We start from the raw sequence: 13,832 nt of genomic DNA, 5'->3' as shown, positions 1-13,832 counted from the left end.
CTGCAACTGTGATGTGCTGGAGAATTGAGTCTATTCCCAGTACTCAGTCTTGCGGGAATGGGAGTTACGAAAAAATCCTGCAAGTGATCTTATAAAGTAATTTTGCCCAGTGCTTTAGAGGAATAAATAAACCAAACTACTCTAAAAGAAAAGTTCCCCAGTCCCGAGTGCAGCAGTTATTTTAACTATCTATGAGTTTGACATGCTTGTGTCCATGTTAGGAGTTTAGTATTTTTCTCATGTCAGGAGTTTAATATTTTGTCTCCAGTAATGACCCCTTTCTACCACAGGCTCCTTTTTATAAGCGCATCAAACTTCTCTTGAAAACAAGTTAGATGTCCTGCTCTGCTTTGGCTTCCAGAAGATGTCTTCAGGATTTCAGTCAGTAGCTGGAAATGTTCAATGACCAGACCACACTGACAGCTTTGTCACTGTTGATCTTCTGTCACCCTTAGTCTTCAACACACATGCTGCTACTCCTTCCTTCATGCTGCCTATTCAGATGTGTTTCACAGCTTTACAGTACAGTATTCCTGTCCTGCCATATGCCTTTGGCTAGGTCGAAAGCACCAACCGCTGCCACCCTTTCCAGGAAATAGATGCTCTGTTGCCATTGATCGGAAGTTACTTGCAGTGACTTTGGAATACACTTCATCTCGAGTTTGCCTGCAGTTTTGCATGTGGCAGAAAACACGGGCAGCAGAACCAGGCTGAATGCAGAGGGTGGGAGCATCATGAGCGATGCCTTCAGGTGCTCCCTTTCCCCTGCTGCCTCCCAGGGGAGCAGCAGCAGCCTCAGCGCCAGAAGCAGACCAAAGCTGTGTTAGCAGGCACAGGGTTGGGGTCAGCCACGAGCAGAGATGAGCATAGCATCACTGATTCTGGGATGGTATAAAAGAGCATCTTGGCAAAAGATCAGGAGTCCTGCTCTAGTCGAGACATTTCAGTCTTAAACCAAGGCATTACTGCAGGTCAGTTTTCTCTGGCTGGGGACTTGATACAGGTGATAAGCAGCATTGGCTCTGTGTGTCGGCTGCACGCAGACGGTTGTGAATGTTGATGGTTGTTTTATTTGTGGTGCTCTGACACCTTGCAAGAGCTTTAACGGGTAGGGAGATTCTGTGTTACTGTATGGCACACTCAAGTTTTTTTTATGCAGCACTGGTGTCTGATGTCCTTTTTTAAGGAGCTCTGAGTGAGAAGGAGTTAATGGGGATGAGGACAAGGGAAGAAGATAGCTGGGTCTGGGCTGGGGCTACTGGCTGGTATTTTTGCAACAGTCTTCTGTTACCCAGTGTGAGCCTGTGGGGATTAGCTGGGCAGACTCCCAGGCTCCTTCCGTACTGAAGACCTGCCTGCCCTCTGCACAGGGATAGAACTCTTTCCCTAGGACTTCTAAAAGCCAATGGACTGGAGGAATTTTTGTTGAAACGTTACGGGGCTTATTTCTTTAGCAGGAAAACTTTGTGTCTGCCCCTACTTGTGGGATTTTGAAAGAATGAAAAAACTTGCATAACCCCCAAAAGAATCATTTCTGGCATAGTAACTTATAATAACATGACTGAAAAGAAAAGTAAAGGGATGATCAGAAAGAAAACTAGCAGTAGATAAAAATGGCATTAATAATTTCTGAAAATGAAAATCTATTCAGAGTATTTGTTTGGACTTCAAAAACTTTAAGAACCATGGTGCAGCTGAACAGCTCGGTAGTGTGCTCCCATAACCAGGAGCTGAGAAGGGAACATTTCCTGGGTAAAGCAGAGGTGACAGATGCAGGGCTGCGCCAAAGGAATGGGAAGAAACTTTAAGGCAAGACAGTGAACTTGCAAGCTAGTTAGAAAGCTGAGTTGCTTTTGTAGGGGGGAAAAAGGAACTTCCCTCATGGAATGAAATAGTGGTTGTTTTTTTTCCTTTATATTTTTATGCTGTCTTGCCAGTGAAATGGTTGGGTAATGCATTTTTTAATTTTCACTGATCAATTTATATTATTGTTAATAAAATTTCCATTAACATTTATATTATTGTTAATAAAATTACCGTTAACATTATTAGACTAATGTGGGTACCTTTAATTACCATTCTTATTTGCTCCTTCCTCTCTGAACATATTATCAGCCTGCTTTGGTGGCTTTGGGGTTATTTTTCTGTTTTTGCATGCTATTGTAGAGAGAAAACCAGTTAAAAAAATTCTTATTCAGGAGATGGTTTAAGTTGGAGCTGCTGGTGGGAAGGGGACACCAGGTTTTATAAGGCTCACGATGAAGCCCAGAGTTGGCAACAGTGTGCCCTTGAGCGATGTACAGCACAGCCAGCAGGTACCACGGTGTGCTGTGGACAGTGATGCTCATGTGAAAGAGGATGGATTTTCTCTTTTTTTCTTGGTCACCACAGTGTTGGGTTACTTGTTGTGTGGAGCCCTGCAATGCCGTCACTGCTGCGGTGTCCAAATCCCCCTTGAGCAAAGCTGGGATTCCTGTCCTTAATTTGTGAGCCTTAGAGCTGTTGCTGTTTGAGTTTTATTAACGCCTCAAGAAAACTAAAGCTCCTTGAAGTGAACTGATCTCCTCCGTGCCTGCTGTGCAGCAGGGCTAGTGCCCTTGCTGGTCTGTTGAACACTGCTATCACTCAAGACTGGTTTATAAAATGACAAATCCTGAATTGATGGGATTGCTCTACATTTGCAGCAACGCATTCTAAAGTTTGATCTAATAAACTTGTTTAATGTATGATTTTAGAGTTAATGAACATTGAAACATAAAAAGTGATTCTTAAGTGATGCGCTTTGACTTGCAGTGAATGAACAAGAACTTGTCTCTTTTGCTTTAGGCTTTCAGATAAACTTCTGTGGAAAGGCACAAAGTAAGCTACGTATTTTTATAGTATTATCCTGTTTTATATATCAACCTTGGTACTGGGAATGTGTCCACTTTCTGTTCCAACTAACCACCTATGGCAGACCTACTCCTAAGAGAGCTTCCATTTTTCACAATGCTGGTAAAGTAAAAGTAAAATTAAGCAATTTAAAGGGTCACTAATTTTACTACTTTACCTGTAACAAAAGAGCAACTCCAGAAGCATGCAGCTAAACTAATTGTGTATGGAGCACTGGAAATTTGCTGCCTGCTGAATTGCTCTGAAACGCAAACTGGGTGGGATTTGGCAGTTTGATTTGTGCCTGCCAAAACTCGTGCTGAATGAGCACCTGATGTGCACACTTTTATACAGAGCGTGAACACCTTGAATTGCCATCTCAAGAGCCAGCAGGACAGATGTTGGATCCTGCAGTGGGTTGTTTCTGTTCGAGCTTCTTTCAAGAGAGGTGAGAGCAGGACAGGAGAGCTGTCAGGAGGGGCTGCTGGCTGGCATCAGCTGGTGCCAGCGCTCCCGCAGGCAGCCCTGGCTGCTGCAGGACAGTTTGTGGTGACTAATGGAAGCTCTGCAGAACTAATTTTTCTTTATTTTCTGTCACTGGCTTATGCTTTGTGTTCCTCTGTCATACTATCAAAGTACCTTCTACAGTATGGTGGTAGCTTTATTGGAAGCAGTCTCTTTTTTTCTGAATTCTAGATTTTTTTTGACTCTGCATTTCTTTGAATTTGCATTCAGATTTTTTTCATTTGTGCTTGACGTGCTTGTTATAGCAATTCTAATATCTAGAGATATAATTGTTATTTTTTTAATAGTTGGTGTCTTTGGATTTTATGTCAGTATACTTTGTGACTACTGTTCAGATAGATTTCGTCTGAAGCAGTTGTACGTAGAAAAACCTTTGCTGTCCATGGCTTTCACAGAGCAATGCTTTCTGTGTTAGGACTGAGGAGGACGTCTGCTCCAGTGTTACGGTGCAGAGTGAGCCTGGGTGTCAGAATTGTTCTCCCAAGACAGGATTGGAGAACATATTTATTCTTTAATAACTTTCTGTTAGCATGGAAATCTTTAGGAAACTCGATGTTTGAAGCAGGAAATTCAAACCTGTTTTGCAAGCTAGAGCTGTATGTCAGAATCAGAGTTAGGCTTTGAGACCTTTTCTGGTGGATTCCTAAGATGACAGCTACTGAATTGTGAAAAGATATGGAAGAAAATCAGCCACCCAAAAGGAGCAGTTGGCTGCTGAAGTTTGTATTTTGGAGCTGGGTTAATGGCCGTGCAGGTGAGGCTGAGTTGGAGATGGGATTTGCTGCTGGGAGGAGCTGGCATGCAGCATTTCATGTGAACCTTGGCAGCTTAAAAAGGTTGATTAGCATTTACTTAGGACAATGTCTTGCTCCTGTTGTCGGTCTTTTTACAAATTCCTTGTTGTCTGGCACACTAAGAACACTGTAAATGCTTCTGCAAGGTTTTCGCTATTTCCCCAGCAGTGCCTTTCATCTGAAGCTGGAATCTGTTGTCAGACATAGACAGTCCTTGCTCTCTGGGGCAGTTGCAGTCTGGAACAAAATGAGAAATGCTCAATACATGACTCTTCAGAGGAAGAAATAAAAGGCTTTGCCATTAGAAGGTTTTGCAAAATAATGAGATGGTTCCCACCCGTGCCTTTGGAATAGGAAGTGTGGAGGTGGGTGCTGTGAGCTCCCTGCAGCAGCGCAGCTGGTCACAGAGATTGTGCCAGGGTTCCTGAGGGTAAGTCTGAAAAACACCTCGGTTCATACTGCTTTGCTGACTTGTGTGCTGGGATGTACGAATGTAGGTAGGAACCAGAGAAGCATTGAAAAAACTCAAACACATTAGCACCTGCCTGTCAGAGCACCGTGGTTTATGTTAAAAACAGGGTAAGTACATCAGAGCAGTTGGATAAGTACGGTTGTGTATCGGGCACTTTGCTGCTGGGGAGGTGCTCAGTGTGTCCTGGAGGGTTCTGGCACCATGGTTCAGGCGCTGTGTGCACAGGAGGCGGCAGCAGGAGTAGTGTGGAAGCCTGCGGGTGCTGGACGCACTGGTGGCTGGCGGGGCCGGCGCATCCCCCTGCCTGCAGCTCTGCTTGGCGGAGATCCTCATCCCGAAGAGGTGTTGCGGAAGTGAAGCGTGTTTCTGTAGAGGTAACTCCTGTGGTTCATCCCCCAGGACCTTGCTGGTTTGAACACCAAGGTTGCACGCAGCCTAGGTTTTGTTCCAGAAGAAGTTTCACATGCTGCTGTGGCGGAGGAGTGAGTGCCTCCGCGCATGCTGTGGGCTGCTGGGTTGTTTGCCTGATTTCCCTCTCTGCTTTGCCAACCTGCCTAAAATTCAGTTTGTTAGCTGTGTAAATTCACGAAAATTCAAAACTTTGTTAGCAGCAAGTATAACCTGGTGCAGTCAGGCCTTGGGAGGGTGTGTGGGTCTGCAGGAGAGGGGCTTGCCCCACCTGCCTGAGCTGGGGCAGCAGCAGTGGGCAGGCAGTGAGTGCCAGCCCCAGAGGTGGTGGAGAGCTGCGGTGGCTTTTCTCCTGTAGACTTAAAGTGAATTGAGAAGTGAATTAGCAGGAATTCACAGAGTTGAAAAAACCCTCTTGACAGAGAAAATACCAGGTTTCTTTGTGCCAAAAATTGTTTACAGCAAAGACAGATTTTGATGTTGAGTATTTTCCATTAAAGCACTGTTGACTGTTAGACACTGACAGTTTGATCGCTTGAATTATCCCCTAAAGTATATTTTAATTGTATTTTCCTCTTTAAGCAAGGTTTTAAAGTGTTAGGGGTATTAGCTGACTTTGTGCATGTTATGTGTAAGTGTCACATTTATTTAGAAGGAGAGGATAATGAAAGCATTAATGCATTTGTGAATTCTCGTACCTACTTAGCTTTCTGTTTTACGGGCAGATTTTTAGTCTGTATTTACCAGCTATTAACAAGAATGACAGGAGCTATTGTGTTTTATTTCTCTGAGTCTCTGCAGTCAGCACGAGCACTTGGTAACATCAGCAGCAAAACTGGTGGCATTGCAGTGCTCAGGAGGGGTCTGGTTTCATTTGGTGCTGAACGGCACATATCTGCTTCCCTTCCCATTGGCCTCTCCAGGTAAGTGATCGTTTCTGTTGAAGAACCACTGTTTGCCAGAGAAACACAGGTTAGCCTTTTCATCTGGAGAGGTGTTTCCGTGCTGAGAAGGGAACGGGCTGTTGCTGTTCTGCAGGTAGGAAGATCAAAGGTGTGCAGTGGAAGGAGTTGTTGCGCAGATTTTCTTCTTGATGTAAATGAAAGGAATGTAAAACAGACATCTGAATTCCTCTTGTAAGCTGTTGAGAAATGGCAGGGTTTGATCCCAAAAGCTCTACAGCTCTTTCATGAAAAGTAATAGCAAGTATCTCAGTTCAGAACTGCAGCTTTGTCTTCTTGAATAATTTGACAAAACTGTTTGTTGTTGTCTGAGGCAGGAGATCTATTGATTTTCTGTTGAGCTGTATTTGAGTGACCAAGGCAGTAAACAGTCATTTTATATTGAACAAGGGGGAAAGGTCTCAACATGAACAACTTCCCACTGTTGCAGGGGAGAGCAGGTTTTTGCTGCATCTCCTTGCCATTTCTTGCAAAGGTGGTGGCCCAGGTGATTCCGTTTCCCTGCTCACTGCCAGCTGGGACTGGCTGAGCAGTCTGCTAAGGGCGGTGTCTTTGCCATTAACTGCTGAGAAACTTCTATACTGAAAGAAAAAACACTGTTCTCTTCAAGAGACAAGGAAGCAGTCAGGGTCTGTTCTTTCTGTTGTTTGTTTTTTTTTCTTTTTCTTTAGGGGTTGCAAACATCAAAACTTAAAAAATGGGTTTCCAAGACTTTAAGATCGCTTCTAGTGTAATTTTATTTCTCTGATTAAGAAGCTGTAAAGTAAATATAACATTAAAGGAACGCCATGACGAAGTATGTTCTTGTAGGCTAGCAGTTCTGATGCTTTGGCCACTGTGCAAGATTTTTTAAAAATACTGTGTATGTGAGGTGGCACTTCTAAAGTGATTGCCATTGTCCTTTGATGGCAGCAAGACTTCTGCTTTAGTTATGTTTCACTTCTGCTGCTTTCTCTGGTTTTCCTGCTCTGACTAATCTTTCTAAACAAGTATTTAAATCGTGTGTTGGATACAAAGTGCCCTTTGGGGACACCTGAGACTTAAATGTGGAATGAAACATCAGGTTGCCTAAGAGTGCTCTTCAAAGCATATACGTTGTACAGTTACTACATATACTGTACTCAGCAAGTCACGTTTAGGGTGTTTAATGGGTGGCCTTTGAAATTTTGTTTAGGCAGTTTTTAGAGGAAGGAGGGTATCAACAGAGGTGCCAGGGCTGTCCTGTGTACTGGCTCTGAGCAGGGGCGTTACAGGATGACACAGGATGTGTGGGTGTACTGGAGTCCCTCTAAATTCTTGTAAGGTCCCTTCAGATAGAACATCGGTCAGTGTTTCAGTGATAGAGGAGCACTGTCCTCTGGTGAAGAAGGTGCTTGAAAGTAGTGCTTGACATTTCAGAGGTTTCACCTCTTCATGTGGGAGACTGTATGCTAGGTCTCAGGCCAGAAGTGTTTTTCTGTCTGCTATCATTGCTAATTATTTTCCTATAACAGCTTTCTCTTTCCAATTTGCATAGTTCATATATTTATAGACTATTATATTTATTCTTCATGAGACAAACTGCAGACAGATTAAAGAGCTAAATCTGTCTTCATGTGAGTCACCTCCAGCCCTGTGACTGCCCTCGTTCTTTGAACACTGCCCCAGGTTGGTGACGGTGACCAGAAGTGATTTAACAATTCCATCAGTTCCTTGCTGCGAGGGTCAATCAGAGCAGCCTGTATGGCAGGACTACAAGGACTGTTCAGAATTTACCAGCTGGACAGACCAGGAGGGAGGCAGCAATGTGCCCTTGTGGCCCAGAAGGCCGAGGGGATGCTGGGCTGCATTCGGAAGAGTGTTGCCAGCAGCTCAAGGGAGGCGATCCTCCCCAGCTGCTCGGCCCTGCTGAGGCCACACGTGGAGCATTGTGCCCAGTTCTGGGCTCCCCAGCACCAGAGGGACATGGAAGTACCGGAGTGAGTTCGGAGGAGGGCTCCTAAGATGGTGAGAGGACTGGAGCGCCTGTCGCACAAGGACAGGCTGAGAGAACTGGGCCTGTTTAGCCTGGAGAAGAGGAGACCGAGGGGAGATCTCAGTAACGTATATATAAACACCTGAGGGGAGGGTGTCGAGAGGATGGGGCCAGTCTCTTTTCAGTTGTGCCCAGCGACAGGACGAGAGGCAGCGGGCACAAACTGAAGCACAGGAGGTTCCGGCTCAATGTGAGGGGGCACTTCTTTACTGGGAGGGTGACAGAGCACTACAACAGGCTGCCCAGAGAGGATGTGGAGTCTCCTTCTCTGGAGATATTAATAACAGGCCTGGGTGCCATCCTGCACAAGGTGCTCTAGGTGTTTCTGCTGTGCGGGGGGGTTGGACTAGATGATCTTCAGAGGTTCCTTCCAACCCCAGCCATTCTGTAATTCTGTGAAAAATAATGTTGAAGGAGGTAGCATTGCTCATTTTACTTTTTCCTGTGCTAGCACATAGTGGGAGCAGCAGACTGCAAAGGCAACGGGTGTAGCAGGCTGGTGAAAACTAACCCAGGAAAAAGAAGTCAGGGCTGAACACCTATGGGAAAGAGCAAGGCTGCTGGTGGTGGTGGTAACACAGGCATGAAGTGATCGGAGATCCTGCTGTGCTCATTCTTCATGTTCCCAAGTGCAGGTCTTCCTTCTGCATGACATTAGTGCCAGGCATGGCGGGACCCATATTCCAGGGTCGGAGCCTGCAAATAATGCTGCCCTATAAATACATGGTGAGTAAAAAGCACGTCTTTATAGTAATAAAAAGGCATAGTGATAAAAAGGCAGTGTTTTCTTATTGAAGCTCCTGCACTTGGGAAAGAGTTGGTTTCTGTCTTCATTCACCTGTGAGCTATTTGAGAAGCAGACCATGTTGATCTAGATGGTGGAAGAAGGAAAGCAGAACCTTTGACAGAATCTGTACCTAAGGATTGTGATTTGTATGCTGGAGCCGTGATCTTTAGGTGCTTGGTTTCATTGTAGCTAGAATCATAGGGATTTTACTCATCTGGAAATGCATAGAAAAGGATAACCACAAAATCTTCAGCTTCCTCCTTTCCTCCTTTGCAGATTATGTTGACGCAGTTCTTTGTTTCTTTATGCTCTTTACTTTTTGCATGATTCTTGCTCTCATTAGGATTCTAAAAAAAAGCCCCACCTGAACTACTGATTTTAATCTACCTGTTCCTACTAGTTCCATCCTGTCTGGAATAGCAGAGTCTGAGTTCTTTGCTTAGAGTTGCACCGACTGCTTTAGCAAAGTTGTGTTCTATGTAGCTTATGGCTGCAGAAGTTTATGTGAAGTTGTGTGGAGTATAGTGTTGCAGAGATGCTGGTTCAGATTCAGAATTGTTTGTGTGCTGCTATTCAGTTCTTCATTAGAAAGAAATTTAAACATTGTAGTGCTTCCATCTGTGCTGACTTTGCAAACAGAAATGAAGATTTCTGTCACATAAGTGACTATTGATAAAAATTACAGGAGTAGCCAGTTACTGGCAGGCTAGAGGCAGTTTCAGGTTCTCTGCAAACTGTTGAAGGCTGCTGTGCCATGACAACTCCCTTGCTGCAGCCAGCCTTCAGTAGAGGGTTGGAAGAGGTGTTCATTATTTTCTGACTTCTGTCCTTCCAGCGAAGTGTGCAGAGCAGCAAGATCCACTCCTAACACTCCCAGATGTTTTGGCAGCTGAATGAAAATGTCAGGAATGTCCCATGCATCCTCATGAAGAGATTTTGATGCTGCCAGTCTATTAAAGTTCCAAATTCTGTTGGAAAAGCCGATTGACTGATGGTGTCACGTACATCTCAGCACTGCAAAACAAGGGGACTCTTTCCTATATTATTCTTCCTGCTACAGCATATTACAATTAAAAATTGATATTGAAGTCTTCAGAAGACAGCCTAAAGCATTTTATTTATTTGTTTTTGAGCACACAAGGAGATGCTAATTTTTTTTCCTTAAGAAATCTGAAACTACAAGCCGGTGTTTGTAGGATAGCATGGTCATGTTTAGTAAGGCCTCTGAGTGCCTGTCGGGCATGAGTTATTTTGGTGCTGGGAAATAACTGGAGTGTTTGGCTGTTTCTACTGGACTTTAGCATGAAAAATGGGTTGAACAAAAGAATTTCAATAGAAAGTAGACCAATATTTGTTTAAGGTATTTTTTTCCCCTGCTGTGTGAATTTTCCTTTGCTTTTCAAGGAATTAGAGATGGAAAAGCAAAGTACTCTGTGCTCCAGGAAGAGCTGTGATGCAGTAGTGAAGGACTCATGGTCACAGTGAATGCTTTGTAGAGGAAATTCCCAGTACTGCATAGCATATGTCCATTACAGCATCAGGAATCTGCTGTCCTGCAAAAATAGGATGTGAGCAAGTGAGGGGCCCTGGAGCCAGTCAAACTTTGTGTGGCCATAGTGAGGCTCTTGCTGCTGCCACGCTGGGTGTGCTGTGACAAACTTGGGTTGTGTCTGAAATACAAGTGCCAAGGAACTGCATGACAGGGAAAGAGGACGATCAGTGGCAGGTCCTTCATCTTCTGAAAGCCTGTACGTGGCTGAGCTGCTGGATTGGGGTTGTGTTGCTCAAAATGCTGAGGTATTGAGGGCTGGAGCGCCCAGTGCAAGAAGTCAAGTGCACCTCGTGTGAACTTGACTGCCTGATAGGACAGGGTTTGAAGATTCACAAGGAGACAAGAGGATGTGTTCAGGGAAGTGTTCTCCAGGTCTAGCTCTTACCAATTGAATGAAAATATTTTTTTAGATGAAATTACAGATTGGAAAAGTACAAAAGTAGATCTGTGCATGTCTACAGGTGCCCTTTTTGAAGCTTAGCAAAAAAATTGCCTTGGGTTTGCTGAGCAGAAATTCTCTGAAGAAGGGATTAAAAATAGTAAAATACTTTCAGAGCTTTGAAAGCCAACTAAAAGCTTACATATGTTCTGTTGATTTGTATTTTGATTTGTTCTTTAGTAGTTGCACAACCTCCATTGTAATTCAACTAAGCAAAAATGCTTTTTGGGTCTGTGTTCTTGTTTTTGAGGTGCAGACCAAAGGTTTTCCTAATGCAGCAAGGCAAAATCTTTCCCAGTGCAGTGGCCTACATAACCTTCTCACGAGGGGAGCAGAGGGGCAGGTGTTGATGACCAGTCTCCGGTGACCAGTGATAGGACCCGAGGGAACAGCACAGAGCTGCATCGGTGGAGGTTCAGGTTGGATATTAGGAAAAGGTTCTTAATTGAGAGGGTGCTTAGGTGCTGGAGCAGGCTCCCCAGGGCAGTGGTCACAGCCCTGAGCCTGCCGTAATTCAAGAAGCATTTGGACAGTGCTCTCAGACGTAGGATTTGATTTTTGGGTGGTCCTGTGTGTAGCCAGGAGTGGACTTGGTGATCCTTTGGGGTCCCTTCCAACTCAGGATAGGCTATGATTCTACGAATGCAGATAGATAAATGTATTTTAAATAACCTTGCAAATGAGACTGTTTTCAGAAAGGGGTCAGCTCCTTGTTAAGTCTTTAAAAACATTGATTAGATGTTCAAAAGAACAGGACATTTGGGAGCTCACAGAGAAGGAACCTAGCTTACATGAAGCGGATTCTAACTTGAAAATTTGGCTCAGTGTAGTTTTAGCTATGCATAGGTATCAGGTGATATTTGGAAAAATAAGCATATGTTGCAAAGTTTTGGATCCAATATCAACATGGATGTCTGCTGCCCTTGCATTGCAGAGGGTTTTTGCTAATGGAAACAGTGGTCAAGTGGAGAAGAAGCCCAGTGCCTTGATCAACCCCTGCCTGCTGGAGTCTTCAGCGTGTTAAAAGCATGCTCCAGTACAAGTCTGTTCACCCTAGCACAAGTTGTTTCCAGCACTTTCTTTGTGCGTGTTTGTGGAGCATTAATGTTTTCATGCGAACACACTCTCAGCTTCGCCAACCAGTCGATAGCAGATAATGCGTGTTGGTACCTCTTCAGTTGTCTCTAACTTGAATAATAGAATCATAGAATATCCGGAGTTGGAAGGGACCCATAAGGATCATCTAGTCCAACTCTTGGCACTGCACAGGTCTGTCCAAAGTTTAGACCATGTGACTAAGTGCACAGTCCAATCGCTTTTTAAATTCAGACAGGCTTGGTGCAGTGACTATGTCCCTGGGGAGCCTGTTCCAGTGTGCGACCACCCTGTCGGTGAAGAACCTCTTCCTGATGTCCAGCCTAAACTTCCCCCGCCTCAGCTTGACACCATTCCCACGGGTCCTATCACTGGTGTTTACAGTGAATAGGTCACCTGCCTCTCCACTCCCCTTCGCGAGGAAGTTGTAGACTGCGATGAGGTCTCCCCTCAGCCTCCTCTTTTCCAGGCTGAACAGGCCCAATGCCCTCAGCCGCTCCTCATGTCTTCCCCTCTAGGCCCTTTACCATCTTCGTCGCCCTCCTCTGGACACTCTCCAACAGTTTCATGTCCTTGTACTGTGGTGCCCAGAACTGCACACAGTACTCGAGGTGAGGCCGCACCAGCGCAGAGTAGAGCAGGACAATCACTTCCCTTGACCGACTAGCGATGCTGTGCTTGATGCACCCCAGGATACGTTTGGCCCTCCTGGCTGCCAGGGCACACTGCTGGCTCATATTCAACTTGCTGTCAACCACAACCCCCAGATCCCTCTCTGCGGGGCTGCTCCCCAACTTGTAAGGGTTCCTGAGGTGTTCCTCTCAGCCTTCCACTAGTCAGTTTGAATCGTTTTTCAGAACAACTTGATCCATTTTCTCTGGCGTGCTCAAGGTGTGCGTGTCCGTGTCCAGGGATGGGATGCTGCCTGAGCTCCCCTCCAAGCAGAGGGCCCATGTCCCCTGGTAGTGCTTTGGTACTTGTGCACCCTGAAAAAGCTGCAGGGGCTTGTCTTGGGGAGGTGTGAAGACATGAACGTAAGAGTTGCACTGGGAGCAGGAACTGGCAGGGATCAGTGTTGCCTGCGCTGAAACCTCTCGCAGAAAATCAGCGCTTTCTTGGGCAGTGCCCTTCACGTAGGTGGTATGAGGAGCAAAAAATAGGCAGTTTGTTTAATAGGGTTCTGAGCAGGGAGCAGCAGAAACAAAGCCTCCTGTGCCATGGAGATGTGGAGCAGGGCGTTCCTTCTGACTGCTGTCAGGAGCAGCTGGGGCTGGGGACTGAAGCCCCTCTTGCAGCTTGCCTCTTCCTGAGCAGTGATGAGGGACGACCTGATGAGTGAAGGGATGGAGCCTCCATATGATGGCAGCCCATGGGAGAAAAGCAAGAGGCAAGGGAGAGCCTTGCGAAGGAGGAGGAATCAGAAGTTTCAATCGTTTCTGTAGGCTTCCTGGGGGACGTTTTTCTTAAATGAGCCCAGACTTGCTCTGCTAATCCCACCTGAGACATCAGTGAGTGCCATATGGGCCTTTTTTTGAGTTAAAGAGTTATCAGCAATTACACTTAGGAAATCCAAAGCTGCTTTGTCAGGAGATGCCTCCTGGCTTGATGGCCAAGGGCTTTCTTCATTCTTTCCTGCAGACGTTCCTGTACTCGAGTGTTTCTTGGTTTTGGCGGGTTCCTGTCATGGTCTCTAGTCTTCAGAATTATGAAACCTGATATGCTAGCTCCAAGGTGAACACAATCAGTCCCTCCCCCCAGAAAAAACTCTTGTCTTCAAATGGAAGAAGGCCCCACGCTCCTGATGCCTGCTGTTCTTCCCGCTACGCAAGGTTCAGCGGTGGGTGCGAGCTATTTAACAGAGCCAGTGGGATGCAGGCTGTGATTGACATTGCCACTTTTCTGGCATAAGGTAA

At 45.4% G+C, this 13,832-nt stretch overlaps 1 protein-coding gene across 6 annotated transcripts in view; it reads left to right on the top strand.

Moving 5' to 3' along the window:
• The window catches only part of MAP2K4 (mitogen-activated protein kinase kinase 4), a 94,562-nt gene that overhangs the window by 12,639 nt on the left and 68,091 nt on the right, over nucleotides 1-13,832 (top strand). For 3 of the 6 annotated variants that reach the window (XM_080560551.1, XM_080560553.1, XM_080560555.1), the window contains exon 2: nucleotides 2,827-2,859. The exons of the other annotated variants lie outside the window; for them this stretch is intronic. In XM_080560551.1, the coding sequence (XP_080416677.1) occupies nucleotides 2,827-2,859 (33 nt within the window). The remainder of the gene's footprint in view (nucleotides 1-2,826; nucleotides 2,860-13,832) is intronic. 6 annotated transcript variants of the gene reach the window in all.

This window comes from Anser brachyrhynchus (genome assembly GCF_964034855.1).
Source record: "Anser brachyrhynchus genome assembly, chromosome: 18".
Taxonomy (NCBI): Eukaryota; Metazoa; Chordata; class Aves; order Anseriformes; family Anatidae; genus Anser; species Anser brachyrhynchus.
Note: the sequence above shows the minus strand (reverse complement) of the source record. Positions and strands in the feature narration are given on the sequence as shown.